Genomic DNA, 18,224 nt, shown 5'->3' on the forward strand with positions numbered 1-18,224 from the left:
TTGCGTTTTTTTGTTGCATTTTTTAGCTGTGTTTTTAGTGTGTCATTTGTGTGTACATTTGTGTGTACATGTTTAATTAAGTTAGTTTCATTCATCACGAAAGCAGCAAAAACGTAGAGGTTGCATTTTTTCATCGTTGTTTGATTTTCTCATTGCTTTCATTTGTGGGAAAATTCAGCAAAATACAAGTTTTGCATTTCAGATAGGAAAAAAAAAAGCAAGTGTGTGTGAGATTTCTGAAAGCTCAGAGCTTTTGCTGGTAATGTAAAAAGCAGCTTTTAATATGCATAAAACACATGAAAAAACACAGCCAAAATGCAGTGAGTGAACATAGCCTAAAGGCTCGCTCACACTGGCGTTTATTCTGAGAGAATCGGATGTGATACGTAATGACACTCGGCTTGAGCTCTGCTGCGAGTGTGACCGAGTGTCATCTACTGTGATCCGATTCTCTCGCATGCGAGAATCGGATCAAAGGTGTGGAGAAGATGGAGAGATTCCTTTCTCCATATCCTGTCTGTGTCAGCGTACACCGGACTCAGATGTCCTCAGAACAGGCCGCTGTTTTGGAACGAGTGCTTGCCAATGATTTGGAGCGAGTGCTCTCCGATGATTTGGAGCGAGTGCTCGCTGATGTTTTGAAGCGAGTGCTCTCCGATGTTTTGGAGCGAGTGCTCGCAAATGATTTGGAGCGAGTGCTTGCTGATGTTTTGAAGTCAGTGCTCGCTAATGATTTGGAGTGAGTGCTCGCTGATGTTTTGAAGTGAGTGCTCGCTGATGTTTTGAAGCGAGTGCTCTCTGATGATTTGGAGTGAGTGCTCTCTAATGATTTGGAGCGAGTGCTCTCTGATGATTTGGAGCAAGTGCTCTCTAATGATTTGGAGTGAGTGCTCTCTGATGATTTGGAGCGAGTGCTCTCTAATGATTTGGAGTGAGTGCTCTCTGATGATTTGGAGTGAGTGCTCTCCAATGATTTGAAGCGAGTGCTCTTTGATGTTTTGGAGTGAGTGCTCTCCAATAATTTGGAGCGAGTGCGCTCTGAAGTTTTGGAGCGAGAGCTCTCCAATGATTTGGAGCGAGTGCTCTCTGATGTTTTGGAGCGAGTGCTCTCCAATGATTTGGAGCGAGTGCTCTCTAACGATTTGGAGTGCATACTCTCTGATGATTTGGAGCGAGTGCTCTCCAATGATTTGAAGTGAGTGCTCTTTGATGTTTTGGAGTGAGTGCTCTTTGATGTTTTGGAGTGAGTGCTCTCCAATGATTTGGAGCGAGTGCTCTCTAACGATTTGGAGTGCATACTCTCTGATGATTTGGAGCGAGTGCTCTCCAATGATTTGAAGTGAGTGCTCTTTGATGATTTGAAGTGAGTGCTCTTTGATGATTTGAAGTGAGTGCTCTTTGATGATTTGAAGTGAGTGCTCTTTGATGATTTGAAGTGAGTGCTCTTTGATGTTTTGGAGTGAGTGCTCTCCATTGATTTGGAGTGAGTGCTCTCCATTGATTTGGAGTGAGTGCTCTCTGGAGTTATACCAGTGTGAACGAGCCCCAAGAGAGAATGCAGCAGGCTCTGCATCCTGGAGGCTTCACACATTTTACAGAAAGAGGTGGATCTGTAATCGTGGATATTTCCATGCAGGATAAGTAATATTCTTGCTCTGATAAAAAAAATTGTTTAAAAGAACTGAAGTCCTCAGTGGTTGATTCCTTTTAATGGCTAACTGAAAAGATGGTAATAATAGCAAGCTTTCCATACATCTCAGGTCTCTTCATCAGGCATGGTATAACACAAAATCTGAAGATTATCACCATCTTTTCACTTAGCCCATTGAAAGGCATCAATTACTGAGGACTTCAGCTCTATACACGATATTTTTCTCTCTACTGGCTACACTACAAGATATCTTCTTCTTGCTGTGATCCCTGCTCTCTGGATTGCAGGTAGCTGATGGCTCTTTGTCATGTATCTGCAGCATGATGGCTGGAGCTGCTGCTGATCTTCATGCTCAGATCCAGGCTGGGAGCAGCTGAAATTCCTGCTATAGTTCATTAAATAAACAAGTGCAAAAACCCGACACGTCCTGCAAAGTTTTCTAGAAGAAGGAATAAAGGGCTGGGAGGAGTGGAAGTGTCAGAGGCTGGCGCATGCGCAGACAGGTTGTTTTTCACCAAGCTGTACATAAAGTGAGCCGGCACACTGCAGACAGGCGTCTTTGTGAGGAGACCGCGGGGCTGAGCTGAGCTGTGACTGCGCCGGTCCCTCTCATCCCAATGAGCCGCCTGCACAGCCGGCACTGAGCCTGCAGGCGCCACGGGGCAATACGAGATCGCATTTTATATGAGATCTTCCATTTTTCTTCTTTCCTCCCCATTTTCCACCATTACACAGCACCTATTTTTCTACATTTTCTTACAATCATGGTGCTGGGGAAGGTGAAGAGTTTAACCATAAGCTTTGACTGTCTCAATGGCAGCCATGTCCCCGTGTATTCCAGCGGGGACACCGTCTCAGGAAAGGTGAATCTGGAAGTTACTGGGGAGATCCGAGTCAAATCCCTGAAGATCCACGCGAGGGGCCACGCCAAAGTGAGGTGGACCGAGTCCAGGAACGCGGGGTCCAACACTGCCTACACCCAGAACTACACCGAGGAGGTGGAGTACTTCACCCACAAGGACCTGCTGATCGGCCATGAGAGAGGTGAGTGCCACCGCCGTGCCCGACACTGTGCCCATCACTATGCCCATCACTGACTGTGCCCACCACTGACTACCCATCACTGCCAATCACTATGCCCACCACTGTGCCCGACACTATGCCCATCACTGACTGTGCCCATCACTATGCCCATCACTGACTGTGCCCACCACTGACTACCCATCACTGCCAATCACTATGCCCACCACTGTGCCCGACACTATGCCCATCACTGACTGTGCCCATCACTATGCCCATCACTGACTGTGCCCACCACTGACTACCCATCACTGCCAATCACTATGCCCACCACTATGCCCGACACTCGGACTGTGCCCATCACTATGCTCATCACTGACACTGCCCACCACTGACTATGCCCACCACTGACTACCCATCACTGCCAATCACTATGCCCACCACTGACTGCCTATCACTATGCCCAACACTGTGCCCATCACTTACTATCCATCACTGTGCCCATCATTGACTGCCATTACTAACATCTCCATGCCCTCATTATGCCCATCACTGACTGCCCACCACTGTGCCTATCATTGCCACTGTCACCACTGTGCCCATCACTGACTGCCATTACTATACTTGTGCCCATCACTGTGCCACCATACTGTGCCATGCCTGCCTGCTGATGGTGAGCACTGGGCATAGTGAGCAGACCCTGGCTGGAGGAGGCACCGGGCTGTGCAGGGGTAGGTGTGCGGCCATCACTGCCCCGCTCCTGGCTATGTACAGTGTTTGGTGCGGGCAGTCCTGTGTGTGGAGGCTGCGTGGAGGCTGTGCTGGAGGAGGAGGGGGTGAAGGAATCAGCTTGTTTTTCTGAAGTTTCCAGCAGCCTTTGTTAGAAGCGGTTGAATCCTGTTTTGGGCTGGTGGTGTCGGGGGGAGCGGGGGGGCTGCTCTCCGTCCATTGGCTGCGCGGCTGTCAGGTGATGCCAGTGACTGTCTCTTCTCCAGAGCGGAGCGGCTCCATACCTCAGTACTGCGGCTCTGGTGCGGGTGGGCGCTGCTCCTCAGTTGCTGCCCTGGTGCCTGTTATTTGCTCTCTTGGTGCCTGTTGCTTGTGAGCTATGTGTGCGGTGTATAATAATCTGCTTCCTATGCCCGGTGCTTGTCCTATGGCTGCCGTGTTGTAGAATACCTTGGACGCTTTATATTATACAGCAGTGAGCTGCGCTCGTGCTCCCTCCGTGTAGGGCCGTGTGCGGCAGTGGACGGGTTAATCTTGCCCTCTCCTGTTACGTGCAGCCGGGCAAGCGGCTCTCACACAAGCTTGGTTATGGGGAAAGGCGGGGAGCCGTGCATGCCGCACCCAGAAGGCTGCTGATTGGATGGCGAGCTTTTGTTAGGCTGTTGCTATGGAGATGCCAGTGCGCTGTGATTGGCTGGTGCTGTTGCTTAGGGCACACGGGAGCAGGTGGAGAGAGGGGCGTGGTGGTGACACTGGTTAACCCTGGAGCAGCGGCCGGCTCTGTTAGTCCGGACTCCCGATGCTCCGTAGTGATGTGTCTGAGGGGACACGTGTGTAATATATCTCTGTACCGTGTTAGCCAGTAGAGAAAAAATAGCTCAAAAGAACTGAAGTCCTCAGTGGTTGATACCTTTTAATGGCTAACTCAAAAGATGGTGATAATAGCAAGAATTCCAGACTACTCCGGTCTCCTCATCAGTATCAGGGAGGGGACACGTGGAAGAATAAAGCTGCGTGTCTCCATGGAGACCTGTCACCTACCCCAGGGGTCTGAGAGGAAGACTTTTCAGTCAGGCGTGCCAGTGAGGAGATATAGCGGTAGTTTCTCCTTAGACCCCATTACAGCTTCTCATACTTTGCACTGACGAGGGGCAATCACCCCGAAACGAGGTTCTGTTCTGGCATAAATCCTAGGTCATAGGAAAGGGCTCGTTAAAGGGCCACTTCTAAATTCTAGGCTTGCTACCTCCAATAGGTGGCGCTAGAGTTCATCTACTTCCTTCCTAAAGAGCAAATTTGCCTATTACCCCCCCCATGGGTGAACATTACCGTCAGCCTCCCCTGGGACCATGAGGTAGATGGGCCCTCAGCAGCCCGGGCAGTTGCTCGTGTGCACCCATCTCTAGAGTGCCTGTCAGCGGAGCCTGGGAGGAAATATCAGCGCTCTTTGTACATACAGCAATGGTTTACAGTAATCTGACAAAAGAATGGCAACCAGCACAGCGCCCGTACAGAGCAGGGCAGGCATAGCCTCTATAGTGGTGTCATATGCCACTGCGCTGTACAGACAACACTGTCCGCACTGGGGCTCAGTCTATACACTCCCCATCGGGGCACCTGGAGAGGAGGCTGGGGGAGAGGGCAGCCCCCAGAGAGGAGGCCCGTGCCCTGCCACAGAGGTCTCGGAAATAATTTATTTTACATAAATTACATTACATACATCATCACTGTCCCCATTGGGGCTCACAATCTAGAGTCCCTATCAGTATGTCTTTGGAGTGTGGGAGGAAACACGGGAGAATATACAGACTCCTTGCAGATGTTGCCCATTGTGGGATATGAATTCTGCTGTTGGTTCTGGTCCGGTGCCGGTAGCTGCTGCCCTCAGGCGCCCCCGGTCCGGTGAGTGGCCTCGCTGCCGGCGCACCATGTAGCACTGGATATATATAGGAATGTGCAGAGTGTGGCTCCATCCAGCGTGCTGTACAGCAGACCCGGAAGGAGTGGGAGGTCCGGCAGCATGGTAGGCTGCGCTCCAGCACGTTTGGCTGAGCCGCACTGTCTCTGCAGCAGCCTACGTCATGTCTATGCATATGGGGGACTGGCTGAGGATCTGCTCGCACCGGTTCAGGCCGGTCCTCTCCTGCTGGAGTCTGTCTGTGATTGACAGCTCAGCACTTGTTTACCACACTGTACTGCTGCTGGGGCTCTTTTCCAGGAGATTGCTGAGCTGGCATATAAAGGAAACCGTGCAGCATAGAATATAAAGTGTGCCGTGACATTCTTACCCATAATAAGAAAAAGGCTCAAATCTATTAGTGGGACAAGCCTGACCCTACACGGATGACGCCCGTGGGCTGCAGTAACAGATCTGCTTTGTTCCCCATCTGCTTTTGGAGAGTAAATGAGAATATTCTGTTCTGTTTTATAAGTGGCAGTTCTGCTGGATTTCCTCCACTCGAGCCCCACAGTATCATACACCCCGTCCGCCCCACAGACTCCGCACACCCCATACTGTAGACCCCGTCCGCCCCACAGACTCCGTACACCCCATACTGTATACCCCGTCCGCCCCACAGACTCCGCACACCCCATACTGTATACCCTGTACACCCCACAGACTCCGCACACCCCATACTGTAGACCCCGTCCGCCCCACAGACTCCGTACACCCCATACTGTATACCCCGTCCGCCCCACAGACTCCGTAGACCCCGTCCGCCCCACAAACTCCGCACACCCCATACTGTATACCCTGTACACCCCACAGATTCTGTACACCCTATATTGTAGACCCCATATGCCCCACAGACTCCGCACACCCCATACTGTAGACCCCATCCGCCCCACAGACTCTGCACACCCCATACTGTAGACCCCGTCCGCCCCACAGATTCTGTACACCCTATATTGTAGACCCCATATGCCCCACAGACTCTGCACACCCCATACTGTAGACCCCGTCTGCCCCACAGACTCCGCACACCCCATACTGTAGACCCCATCCGCCCCACAGACTCGGTGCAGCATCCCTTGTGCTTCGGTGGATCATGAAGGTCGAGTTGTTTACTGCACATAGGACCCACCTTAATATCTGGGATGTCTGGGGTGTTTGACCTCCGAGCCCTGGACTGGATTTTATGACCCAGTTGTTCCTTCTCGCCTGTTGGAACAAAAGGTTTTTAGTGTTTACTATAAATATACTGGATTTAGTTATTGCTGGAAGCTTTGGTTCAGAACAGTCAGATCCTGACTGTATGGGGTTAACCCTGACGTTCTGTATGGCCACATATTAGGTGCGATCTGAATCCTGGAAGAGCCGGCAGGGGTTATTCACCTCTGAGGATTTTTTTTTTTATTTATTTCCTTAAATGCATGCATTTCATTTTTGCAATTGGGTTTCTTTAAAAATAAATACATAAAAAAATTGCACCCTCTTGGCGTTTCCAGGCTTTGTTTCCCTGTATGTGCAACTTGGATGTGGCCTGTGACCCTAAATCAGCCGAGCAGGAAACTCTCCCGTAGGACCAGTGGGATGAGCTCGCTGACGGATTCTCAGTTAGCCCATTCTGCGGTTAGAAGTTGACAGCGCCATCAAAGGCAAACTGCAACATGTTTATTGAAGCCCAATCACAAAAATGTTTTTATAAAAATATAATACAAGCATTTAAGTAAGAAAAAAAGTCACCAAAGATAAAAACCTTAACATACTGAAGTATAGGAGAGTGCCATCACTAGATAGAGGTGTGTGTGTGTGTGTGTTATATATATATATATATATATCTCTCGATAGAGAGAGAGATAGAGATAGAGATAGAGATATATCTCTCTATCTATATATATATCTATATCTCTATCTATATATATATATATATATCTATATCTCTATCTATATATATATATATATATATATTTCTCACATTATATATACAGACACATGTATACACTGATAGATAGAGATATATCTGTATGTATGTATATACATAATGTGATCTATGTATGTGTATCTGCCTCGGGCCAGATCCAGTGGTCCTATTGTCCATTGATTAGGGTCCCCGTTCCAATTACTGATGTATAATCTTCTTTCTTTGCAGATGATGATAATTCTGAAGAAGGACTGACCACTATTCTTTCAGGACGCCATGAATATGCATTCAGTTTTGAGCTTCCACAGACGTAAGTATCCCCTCTTCTCCCTCAGACCCGCCACCCCCTGATATAGACCCCCCCCCCTCACCAGAGATCCAGTACATGGGAGGGAGCATAATATATTTAACGGGCAAAGGTGTAATTTGTAATGTCATTGTATAATGACCGGCCAGGGTACCTCTCCAGCGGGCTTGTGCTGTCCTGAGCCGGCCTGTGCTGTGAGCGGGGGCGGCCTATAATGGGGCACTGTCACTAATTTGCCTTCCTTCCTTGCGCAGACCACTTGCTACCTCATTTGAAGGCAGACACGGCAGTGTACGTTATTGGGTAAAGGCAGAGTTGCACAGAGCCTGGCTGCTACCAGTAAAATTAAAGAAGGAATTCACCGTGTTTGAGCATATAGATATCAACACTCCTTCATTACTGGTAAGGAAGTTTTGGATTTTTTTTTTCTTTTACAGTAAAACATATTTTTTATACCCTTTAATGGTTTTAAGCTATATAAAAATATATATACTTTTTTTTTCCTTTTTTCCATCTATTGCTTATAAAGTAGTGCAGATGCTGCTGTCTATAGCATGCAATGATAGAGCCAATGTTAACCTTTGCCTGGCTAGATTATATACTACATATATACATTTTTTTTTTTTTTTATTGACCTATTTATATACTCCAAATATTGGAAGAAAAGTGTTTTATCTATTTTCCGACCACACTTTTTAGTGGCAGGTGCCCTTTTCCGTTCCTGTGTCCCATGTATATATAGTTGGGGACTTTGTAATGTCCCGTGTTCCTATAGACACTTGAGTCAACTTTTTCCGAAATTCCCATTTTTCATTAAATTTCTGTCCTGTTCTTGGGGATATTTTTCTTATAAAGACTAAGTTTCGCCTTTTTCCCTTTCAGTCACCACAGGCGGGCACAAAAGAGAAAACTCTGTGTTGCTGGTTCTGTACCTCAGGTCCAATCTCCCTAAGTGCCAAAATCGAACGGAAGGGCTATACACCAGGTAAGTTCCGAAACGAAGGGGGGGGGGGGTGTTTGTTTTTTGGGGGGGTTGTTTTTTGTTTTTATGTATGTCCATGATAAACTCTTCAAGATTAAGTAGGGGGTGAAATGATCTCTTCAGCTACTTGATGCCTCGAAGTACTGATAAGGCCTAAGCCACACGGCATGAAAATCGTAGCGAGTGGAATGTGATAAAACATCGCATTCCACTTGGACCAATATTAGCCTATGTGTCAGCACCCATGAGCAATTATTTTTGAGTTCTAATCGGACCAAGAAAACAATCGGAGCATGCTGCGACTGTAATGCGAGACTTTCGCTCGCACCCATTCAAGTCTATGGGGCGAGAGAAAAATCGCACTGCACTCGCGGTACTTCGGTGTACCGCGAGTGCAGGGCGAGAATGGCGATAGCCGGCTACGGAGGCGAGAGGAAGATAAATCCCGCCCCTCCTCAGTGCCGGCCCGCCCCCCGCAGCTGAGGTCCGATCGCATAATCGGACCTCAGTCGCAGGGATACTAGCATGACACTCGGCTCCTGCTGTGCTGCCAGCGTGAGCCAAGTGTCATCTCACTAGATCCCCGTGTGCCCCCGGCCTAAATATTAGTATCCCGGGTTATGTAAGGCTCTGCTCTTATACATTGCCGTGTCGCTGCGGAGTCCTTAACGCCTGTGTTTTATCTCTTTCTTGAAGGTGAATCAATTCAAATCTTCGCAGAGATTGAGAATTGCTCTTCCAGAATGGTTGTGCCTAAGGCGGCCATTTATCAAACACAGACTTTCTATGCCAAAGGGAAAATGAAGGAGGTGAAGCAGCTTGTTGCCAACTTGCGGGGAGAATCCCTTTCTTCTGGAAAAACAGAGACCTGGAATGGCAAACTGCTTAAGATTCCACCAGTCTCCCCCTCCATCATCGACTGCAGCATTATCCGCGTGGAATATTCTCTCATGGTGCGTATGACTGGGCGACGGTGAATGTCCAATGAAGCAATTACTTACAAGAGCCATTGACTAAAGATCTATTATTAATTATTGGAGAATATGAGCAATGATCTCTAATATTGGTGAAACAAGTCACATACAGTACAGCTGGACAATCTCGTGTCCGTATGTGGCACTGTAGATTTCTAGCAGTTTGTCCAGTGCCACGATGTGACTAGTCCAGCGCAGTAGGCCCCGTGATTACTTGTAACATGCTCAGATCGGTGGTCCGGTGTCACTGCTGCACCCCGCTGTAATTACTCCATAGGAACAATACCAGTCAAGAGGTTTCTAAATTTATTTATTTTATTTATTTATTTTTTCTCACATTTTGGCTATGTGCACACACTGCAGATTTGGTGCAGTAATTTTCTGCATGAAAAATGCACCAAAAAAAAGTGTGTGTGTTTTTTTTTTTTTTTTTTTTATTTTTTTTTTATTTATTCCCTTTGTAGTCTGTGGCTGGTAGGGCTTAATAAATGCAGGAAAAACACCACAAAAATTTACATACTGCAGACTTTTATTATTATTATTTTATTTTTATTTTTTTCTGCACCAAATCTGGAAGGGAAAAAAAAGCAACGTGCGCGCAGCCCTTCAGAAATCTCATAGACTCTGCTGGCTTCAGGATAGGCATGCAGATTTCTAAAAAAAAAAAAAAAAAAGCACAGTGCGCACATAACCAAAGGGTCGGTTTCTAGAATATATAGTTTCATGTGTATTTTGCCTGATTCTCTGCCATTTAATAACCATTTTGCGTCTTATTTTCAGGTTTATGTGGATATTCCGGGCGCCATGGATTTATTTCTTAATTTACCTCTGGTCATTGGGACAATTCCTTTGCACCCATTTGGCAGTCGGACGTCTAGTGTAAGCAGTCAGTACAGCATGAATAACTGGCTGGGATTAGTTCTACCGGAGCGACCTGAAGGTAATTTTGCAATACTCCTATGTAATCTTTCCAGGTGTTGCAATCACGGCGTGCTCTTCCGCGTGCTGCTGGCTGTGTGTGAGCATGTGCAGGATCATGCGGCACTATGGCAGCAGTGCGGAGAAATCTCTTCTGTAATGGCTATTTACAAGACTTCTTTTGTTCTATTGTAGCACCTCCAAGCTATGCAGAAATTGTCACAGAAGAGCAGAGACAGAACATGGTGTCATCAAATATGTGCGATCACTTCGAGTTGGCACTTCAAGGACCACTGTTTGCTTATATCCAAGAATTTCGTTACCTGCCTCCACCCCTCTACTCAGAGGTACGTTGGTGCTAAATATGAATTGATGATAATGGATTGATCAGCTTGTGTCATGGGACAAGGCGATGGTAATGAAGAAATTTCCCAGTGTTAGTAGAAGCATTAACTACAACTATCATCTTAACTGTATGGCATCTAACATAATTCCCTGAAAATACGACTTTTTTTTTTTTTTTTTTTTTGCTCTGAAATATTAAATAGGACTTTTTTTATTTTTCTATTCCATGAACAACAAACCATCCACATTAATTATTGAACAAAAAATTAAAATTTATAAAAATATAATCATGCCATCAGACTCAATGTTTGCCAGTGGACAATAATTAGATAGTTTCCCAGGGCCTTCCCCACTCATAGGGGCCTCCAGCATTTATATTCCAAGGTTGACTTTTAAGGACCTTTGGTGACCTCACGGTTATATGATCATGTCATAACAGAAGGTCCTTCAGCTGTTCTAAAGAAAGAAATGAGAAGACATGCTGATATGTACCATCTATCTATCAGTCTTTGGTACATACCAGCATGTCTTCTCGTTTCTTTCTTTAGAACAGCTGAAGGACCTTCTGTGACATCATGATCATATAACCGTGCGGTCACCAAAGGTCCTTAAAAGTCTTAACCTTGGACTATAAATGCGGGAGGGCCCTGAGAAACTGTCTAGTTATTGGCCACTCTCAAACATCACCCCTGCCAGTAACTAGGTCTGATTTTTAGAGCACGACTTCTAGCATATTCCAGAGATTCTGTAACATCATGCTAGGGCTTATTTTTGGGAAAATCTTGTGGAAAATGCCAAACAGAGCTGACTTTGTTCTAATCTGTACATAATTAGAACTTTTTATGGGGGTACATGTGAAATACTGACTCAGACATTCTTCTATAATACATTCTTCTTGGTTTCTTTCTCTTTAGGTTGATCCTAACCCTGATCAGCCAGTCGAAGACCATCCCTCCTGTCCATCTCGCTGAAGAAATCTGCAACATTTAGCTGATGAGACTTGAGTTACCTGCCGACAATGAGACATGGCAGCCATAATGGAGACTTTCAGAAAATACAGTTTGAGTCTCTCCTCAGAAGCTGCAAACTGAATCAACCTGTGGTCATGATTATGGCGCTTGCAGCTTTGTAACACGTTCGTGCTCCATACTTTTGGAAGTCAGACTGCCTTGCTGTCGGCACACAAAGATGACGCGCTCTTACGGCACAGTCAAGCGGTGGGGTGCTGGGCGCGTAGTGAAGAGGATCCGGGTTCCTCTACCACGGAGTCACCGCACCTTCTGTGTGTGTAGAGCAGCTTGGAATCACTACATCTTTCATCCTTACATTTGGTTGTGTTCTGCACACCAAGACGCAAGCAAGAGAGACAATGCAGTGACAAATGCACTAATATAGATTTTTTGTTTTCTTGTGGCCTGGGCTCTACATGCTTAGTATTGTCCATTACGGCTGCATGTGCACCATCTTCAGCTTGCATACAGCAATGGATTTCTTTACACCCATCAAATGCCTTCATGCCAGTTTATTGCTGTTATGTTTGACGGCCTGCTGTTGTAGAATAGCACCAATTCCAGTGGGTTAGAAAAAAAATACAACATGAGGAAATCAGACTTTCTTTAAGATTGTATGCTTAGTTTCTAAGACATTTTGCCTTTATACTGTCACCCCAAGCAGGATTTTGTTACAGACTTCCTACAAATCACTTAACCTCAGGAGATTTCATCACTTGCCAAACTTTAATATGCTATTTGTGTCTTTACGTTGCACTGTACAATGTGGGGAGTTATAAGGCGGTGTTGGCTAATATGCACAAGAAAGTGAAAACAAAAAGGAAAAAAAAATAACTCCTTTTTTTTTTTTTTTTTTTTTTATCTGTTGTATTTTTTTTTATTTTACCTGCACATAAATTTAGGGCTTTTTTTTTTTTTTTTTTTTTTTCTTCAAAGCACTATTGGCAGATTATTCTTTTAATTATAGGAATACTACATATATGATCAGGCAATAAGTGTTGTAACATGAAAATAAGGAAGGATAGAAGCACAGTCCTTGTTCAACCCAGAATTTTTTAATTTTTTTTTCCATCCTACCACCGCAAAAAAGTGTAAAATATCTGCGCACTGCCCAGACTTAAAATTTGGCCTGTGATTGAATTTTATTTAATTTATTTCTATTTTTATTTTTTTATTTTTTTTTTTTCCATCTCCAAAATATATAATGTACTAATATTTTTATTTTTTGTTAGATATTTTTTTTTTTTTTTTCTCCTCCACCCCCCCCATATTCTTAACAGTGTTATTCATTTCTACACTGACGCATTATATTGGTATATTACACGGCTAACGTATTAATGCATCCATCACTCTCCCTACAAGATATATAGCACATGTGGTGAGCGCCTGCATCAATCGCGAGTCCTGTCCGCCAGAAAAGTCCCGCCATAGTGTTGCGAATGTTAAAAAAAAAAAAAGCTACTCTTCTGACAAGGAAGTTTATCCGTAAGAACTTTTTGACATCCACTTTAATCCATGCTTTTTGCAAAGTGTCCTTTTTAAGCTAATTTAGTGAAGTTTCAGTTAAAAAAAAAAAAAAACTAAACAAAAACTTCCACAGTGAAGATATAACAATTGGTCACGTTTTAAGTGATTTATCTGACGTTTTGGTTTTCTCTTTCTGACATAAGAGGATTTAACAGTAGTTTTGACCTTTTTTCTTTGTCTATTTTCCACCTTATACGGTCTCCGGTTCTTTATAATGTTTTAATGCTGATTAGTTCTCGTGTAATTGGCATTAAAACTTTTTTTTTTTCTTTTTTTCTCAAAACTATTGTTCAATTTTTCCATAGTTTAAATTTTTTTTAAAAATGGGGAACAATTCCTGGCTTTGCCTATAAAGCTCTAGGCAATGTTTTTATGTCTGAATAGGGTCGACCAATATTAATAGCCACTGCAAATATACGTGAGGTTTCTTAGCATTAAGGCCACTGGCACTGTATCGCATGAAATGTGGTAAATCAAAAAAAAAAATGCTTAAAACTTCTGCAAAGTTTGTGAAAATATTTATTTACTCTGTTGTTTAGAGGCATTATGGTTTGTTTTTTTATTTTTACATGTATTGGGCAGTTTCCTTAAAAATGAGAAGAAAAAAAGTTGGCAAATTATAGCCCAGTATACAAGATGGTTTCCGAACTAGGAACAAATGAATGAATCCAAATTTCTACAGAAGTAAAGTGCAATATTATGTGTACGCTTATAGATACTAATCTATGGCTACTTGTACATTTTTTTTTTTTTTTTTTTTTTTTTTTTTTTTTTTTTTTTTTTTATATTTTGGTGCTGAAAAAATTGTTATTGTAAGCTCCAGTTCAAAGCGAATTTATGTGGGAAATGTTACATTTTCCTATTTGTTCTTCCTTGTTTCAAAATAAAGTTCATTTTTTTTTTTTTCTTTTTTAAATAATATCTTTGATTTTCTTATTTCATTAAATCCATTTTAAGACAATGGGTACCTAAAACAAAAATTCTTTAAATTGTAAGATTGGGATGGACTACAGGGTGATGTCACAAGACAGTAATCTCATACAAGACGGAGGATCGAAAACATTTGCTCAACTTGATGTTGCACAACTGTTTTGGAGCTAAGGTTTCTCTTGTGATGAGGCCAAGGCGGTCCACGGAGACTTAGAAGCAGTTATGGTGTTGTAGAATTGTAGTAAGAAAGACAGACGAGCTCTTTACGGCCGGTGACAGAAGATCCAACACATTTGGAAAAGTTCTTAGAAGTTACACTTCCGCTCCATAGGGAATTGGTAGATGCAATGTGACACTGCACACTCATGTCGCTATGCGTCAATTGTTAAGGCCGCTTTACACACAACGACGTATCTAACGATATGTTGTCGGGGTCACAGAATTCGTGACGCACATCCGGCATCGTTAGCGACGTTGTTGCTTGTGACCCCCTACGAGCGTCCGCTAACAATCAGAAATACTCACGAAATCGTTGATCGTTGACACGTCGTTCATTTCCCAAATATCGTTGCTCGTTCTGGACGCAGGTTGTTCGTCGTTCCTGAGGCAGCACACATCGCTACGTGTGACACCCCGGGAACGACTAACTTACGTAGCGATGTGTGCTGCCTCAGGAACGACTAACAAAACCTGCGTCCTCCAGCAACGAGGTGGGTGTGTCGTTAATGCGGCTGCTTTCCGCCCCTCCGCTTCTATTGGTGGGCAGCTGTGTGATGTCGCTGTGACACCACACAAACCTCCCCCTTAAAGAAGTTGTTTGCCTCCCACAGCGCCGTCGTTAGGATGGTAAGTTGGTGTGACGCGTACCGGCAATATTGTTCGCCACGGGCAGTGGTTTGCCCGTGACGCACAAACGACTGGGGCAGGTGCGATCGCTAGCAATGTCGCAGCGTGTACAGCAGCCTTTAGAATGTTGGAGGACATATTAGGCTAGGTTCACACTTCCGTTAAATTGTATCAGTCACAATCCGCTGCTCTGGTAAACAACGGAATCCGTTTAGCGGATTCCGTTGTTCCCATAGACTTGTATGAGCGGCGGATTGTGACTGATGATGCTGCGTTGCACCCTCCGCCCGACTGATCAGTTGTGGAACGACTGACAGCTGGGCGGGAGGAACGCAGCATGTAACGTTTTTTGAGCAGTGCAATCCGTCGGATTTCGCTGCGCATGCTCTCTAGCTCCCTGCACACGTCACCAGCTTTGCTTGGTTACCCGATATTTACCCTGGTTACGGTGCAAGGAGCCAGCGATAAGCGGTGTACGCCCGTAACCAAGGTAAATATCGGGTGCTTTGCTTTACCCGATATTTAGTCTGGTTACGTGTGCAGGGAGGCCGACACTTCCCCGCTCGGCCCCGCCCCCTCCCACACGCCGCACATGTACACACACACTCTCTCACACACTCACCTGTCCCCAACCATGCAAACCGCAGCACTGCCACTGACATCCTCAGCGCCTGGCTCTGCCCCCCCCGCTCGGCTCTGCCCCCCCCGCTCGGCTCCGCCCCCTCCCGCACAAAACTGAGTCCGACAATGAAATTCTTTTCTTTGTCATCCGTTGTCACCCATTGTACAACGCATCAGTCACATGTGACTGATACAAAACAACGGAAATGTGAACTTAGCCTTAGAGTTCAGCGAGTACCTAACTATCTGTACTCGCTATACTCATGAGTATTGTCTAAAACTCTTGATTTGTTCCAAATAGCATTTGCAATGCAAGTCAATTAAGAAAAACTCAATGTAACGAGTAACCCGAATTCCGCACTATTCACTACTCGCACTAATAGTATGGCATTTGGGTTACTCGTTGCGAGTATTCCCCATTGACTTGCATTGCACACTCTATTCGGAACAAATAGGCGAGTATTAGACCGTACTTATTATGAGTATTGCGAGTACGTATAGTTAGGTACTCGCTCAATTATAAGGACGACCCCTGTGAAGGGAGCCCATATTTTGGGTTTGACTATTGTGTATATGAAGTCTGAAACATGCAATGAAGATGTTTTAATCCAGGATTAGAGGTTGGTAATGTTTCACAAAAACAAGGATAAAAATACAAAGCTTTGTGAAATCGTACATAAATACTCATCACTTCTACATGCAGTTCAGTTTTAAGTTGAACATTGTAGGTTCTCCGCTGATAACAAATGTGCTTTATAAACACATGGATGGACCGCACATCTATTATACACTGATCTACTATTCACTCCGTGTTGGTCCTGTGTGGTGGCCATTTTTAGGCTAAGTTCATATGAGCATATTTTTAGAAAAAATAGGTTTTTATTTTTTTTTATTTTTTTTTTTTAACATCACAATTCCCCCCCCCCCCTCCCTCCCATTCAGTCCATTTACAAAAAAAGCAACCTGACAGCAGGAAACAAAACGCTCCTGCTCTACCCAGTTGACCAATATTGGTCTTTCCGCTTCTTACACTGACCGCACTCAGACTGAAAATACTGTCCTGTGAACCTACCTTCACTGTTGTGCTTGTCTGTGGCGTGGTGTGGTCTGTTAGGGCGATCAGACATGCCACGTGCCCAGTGAATTGCGTAGATGGGAGGAAGACAGTAAGCCAACTTGACAGGCGTTTGCTTCCCCAACTGAGCAAATGCCGGGGGGACATATTTATTGAAAAGCTTTAACCTGTAAGTGACTACACCCCAACATTGGTTACTTTTCAAGCTTTCACATAATGGTTCTTTGGAATACTACATAAATCAGGACCACGTGATACAAATGGATGCTAAGATAATATCCTTGGCATGGTTTATGGTCCTTATCTTGTCCTTACACAGTCTAGGGGCTTTTTAGCATGAATTTACGTAAGTAAGGAATATGCAGAGTCACGCTATGTGTATCAGGGGCTAATCTTTGAGATAATGTCTGGTACATTTTGCAATGTACCAAACTACTAATATATCATTTCATATTTAAAAGGCACATTGCACGCAAAATAGCCTTCACATAAATCTGAATGTAAAGTTAACAAATTCAAACAATAATATTAGTAATCGACACAATCTGATTTTATGGATCAGATTATTTCCCTAACACAGCGTTTTGCTAACATTGAAGTCAATGAGAAGTAGCAAAAAGCAAGAAACATCAAAATTCCAGCATTTTACCTGCTTTTTTTGCTGCAGAAACGATGTGTTTTGGACTATATAAACACATTCTTTTCTGACATCAAAATAATGGAATTATATGTCCCTTTACACAACACACATAGTCCGACAATTAAGTTTAAGAAAAATATAAATATATTGATATTTCATCCATATTTAGTATAAAACCGCTATAATTATATTAAATATCGCTCATTTTGTTATAATTTAATAAATTATGTGTGTATTCTTTATTTTTACCTTTTTTTTTTATAGTGTTTGTATGTTAAAACTTTAGTAGTGTCTTTGTATTCAAAACACATCTAAGTTTGAGCAACAGAAAAGCATGTAAAAAGCGCTAAAAACACGGCTAAAATGCGGTAAATATGCACGCGTATTCATCACGTTTTGATGGTCAAAAGCAACTTTGGCAAAAGCAATTTGTGCCAAAACATGCGTTTTGAACTGCAACTAGGACGACGCAAAGTGCGCACATAGCCTTAGGCTGAAGCCACCCGAGGATTACTGCGAGTCCTCGCATGACTCTCGGCTTACACTCGCAGCACAGCGGGAGCCGAGGGTCATGCGACTGTGGCCCGATCGTGCGATCAGACCACAGCTGCAGTGGGGAGGGCCGGAATTTATCTTCCTCTCTCCGTTGCCGGCTGATGCGAGAATCGCACAGCAGTCGCGTTACACCGGTGTACTGCGAGTGCAGTGCGATTTTTCTCTCGCCCCATAGACTTGAATGGGTGTAAGTGAAACATGCTCGCATTGTTTTCTCGGTCTGATTAG

At 44.4% G+C, this 18,224-nt stretch overlaps 1 protein-coding gene across 1 annotated transcript; it reads left to right on the top strand.

The window, feature by feature from the left end:
• Nucleotides 1-2,185: 2,185 nt before the first annotated feature.
• Nucleotides 2,186-14,239, top strand: ARRDC3 (arrestin domain containing 3). Its single transcript, XM_075325106.1, has 8 exons — nucleotides 2,186-2,695; nucleotides 7,495-7,576; nucleotides 7,828-7,975; nucleotides 8,456-8,558; nucleotides 9,252-9,508; nucleotides 10,310-10,469; nucleotides 10,643-10,794; nucleotides 11,707-14,239. Exons 1-8 carry the CDS (start codon nucleotides 2,416-2,418, stop codon nucleotides 11,761-11,763), a joined length of 1,239 nt encoding a protein of 412 aa, XP_075181221.1. The 5' UTR covers nucleotides 2,186-2,415; the 3' UTR covers nucleotides 11,764-14,239.
• Nucleotides 14,240-18,224: the final 3,985 nt, after the last annotated feature.

Source organism: Anomaloglossus baeobatrachus, chromosome 1, assembly GCF_048569485.1.
Source record: "Anomaloglossus baeobatrachus isolate aAnoBae1 chromosome 1, aAnoBae1.hap1, whole genome shotgun sequence".
In the NCBI taxonomy this organism is placed as follows: domain Eukaryota; kingdom Metazoa; phylum Chordata; class Amphibia; order Anura; family Aromobatidae; genus Anomaloglossus; species Anomaloglossus baeobatrachus.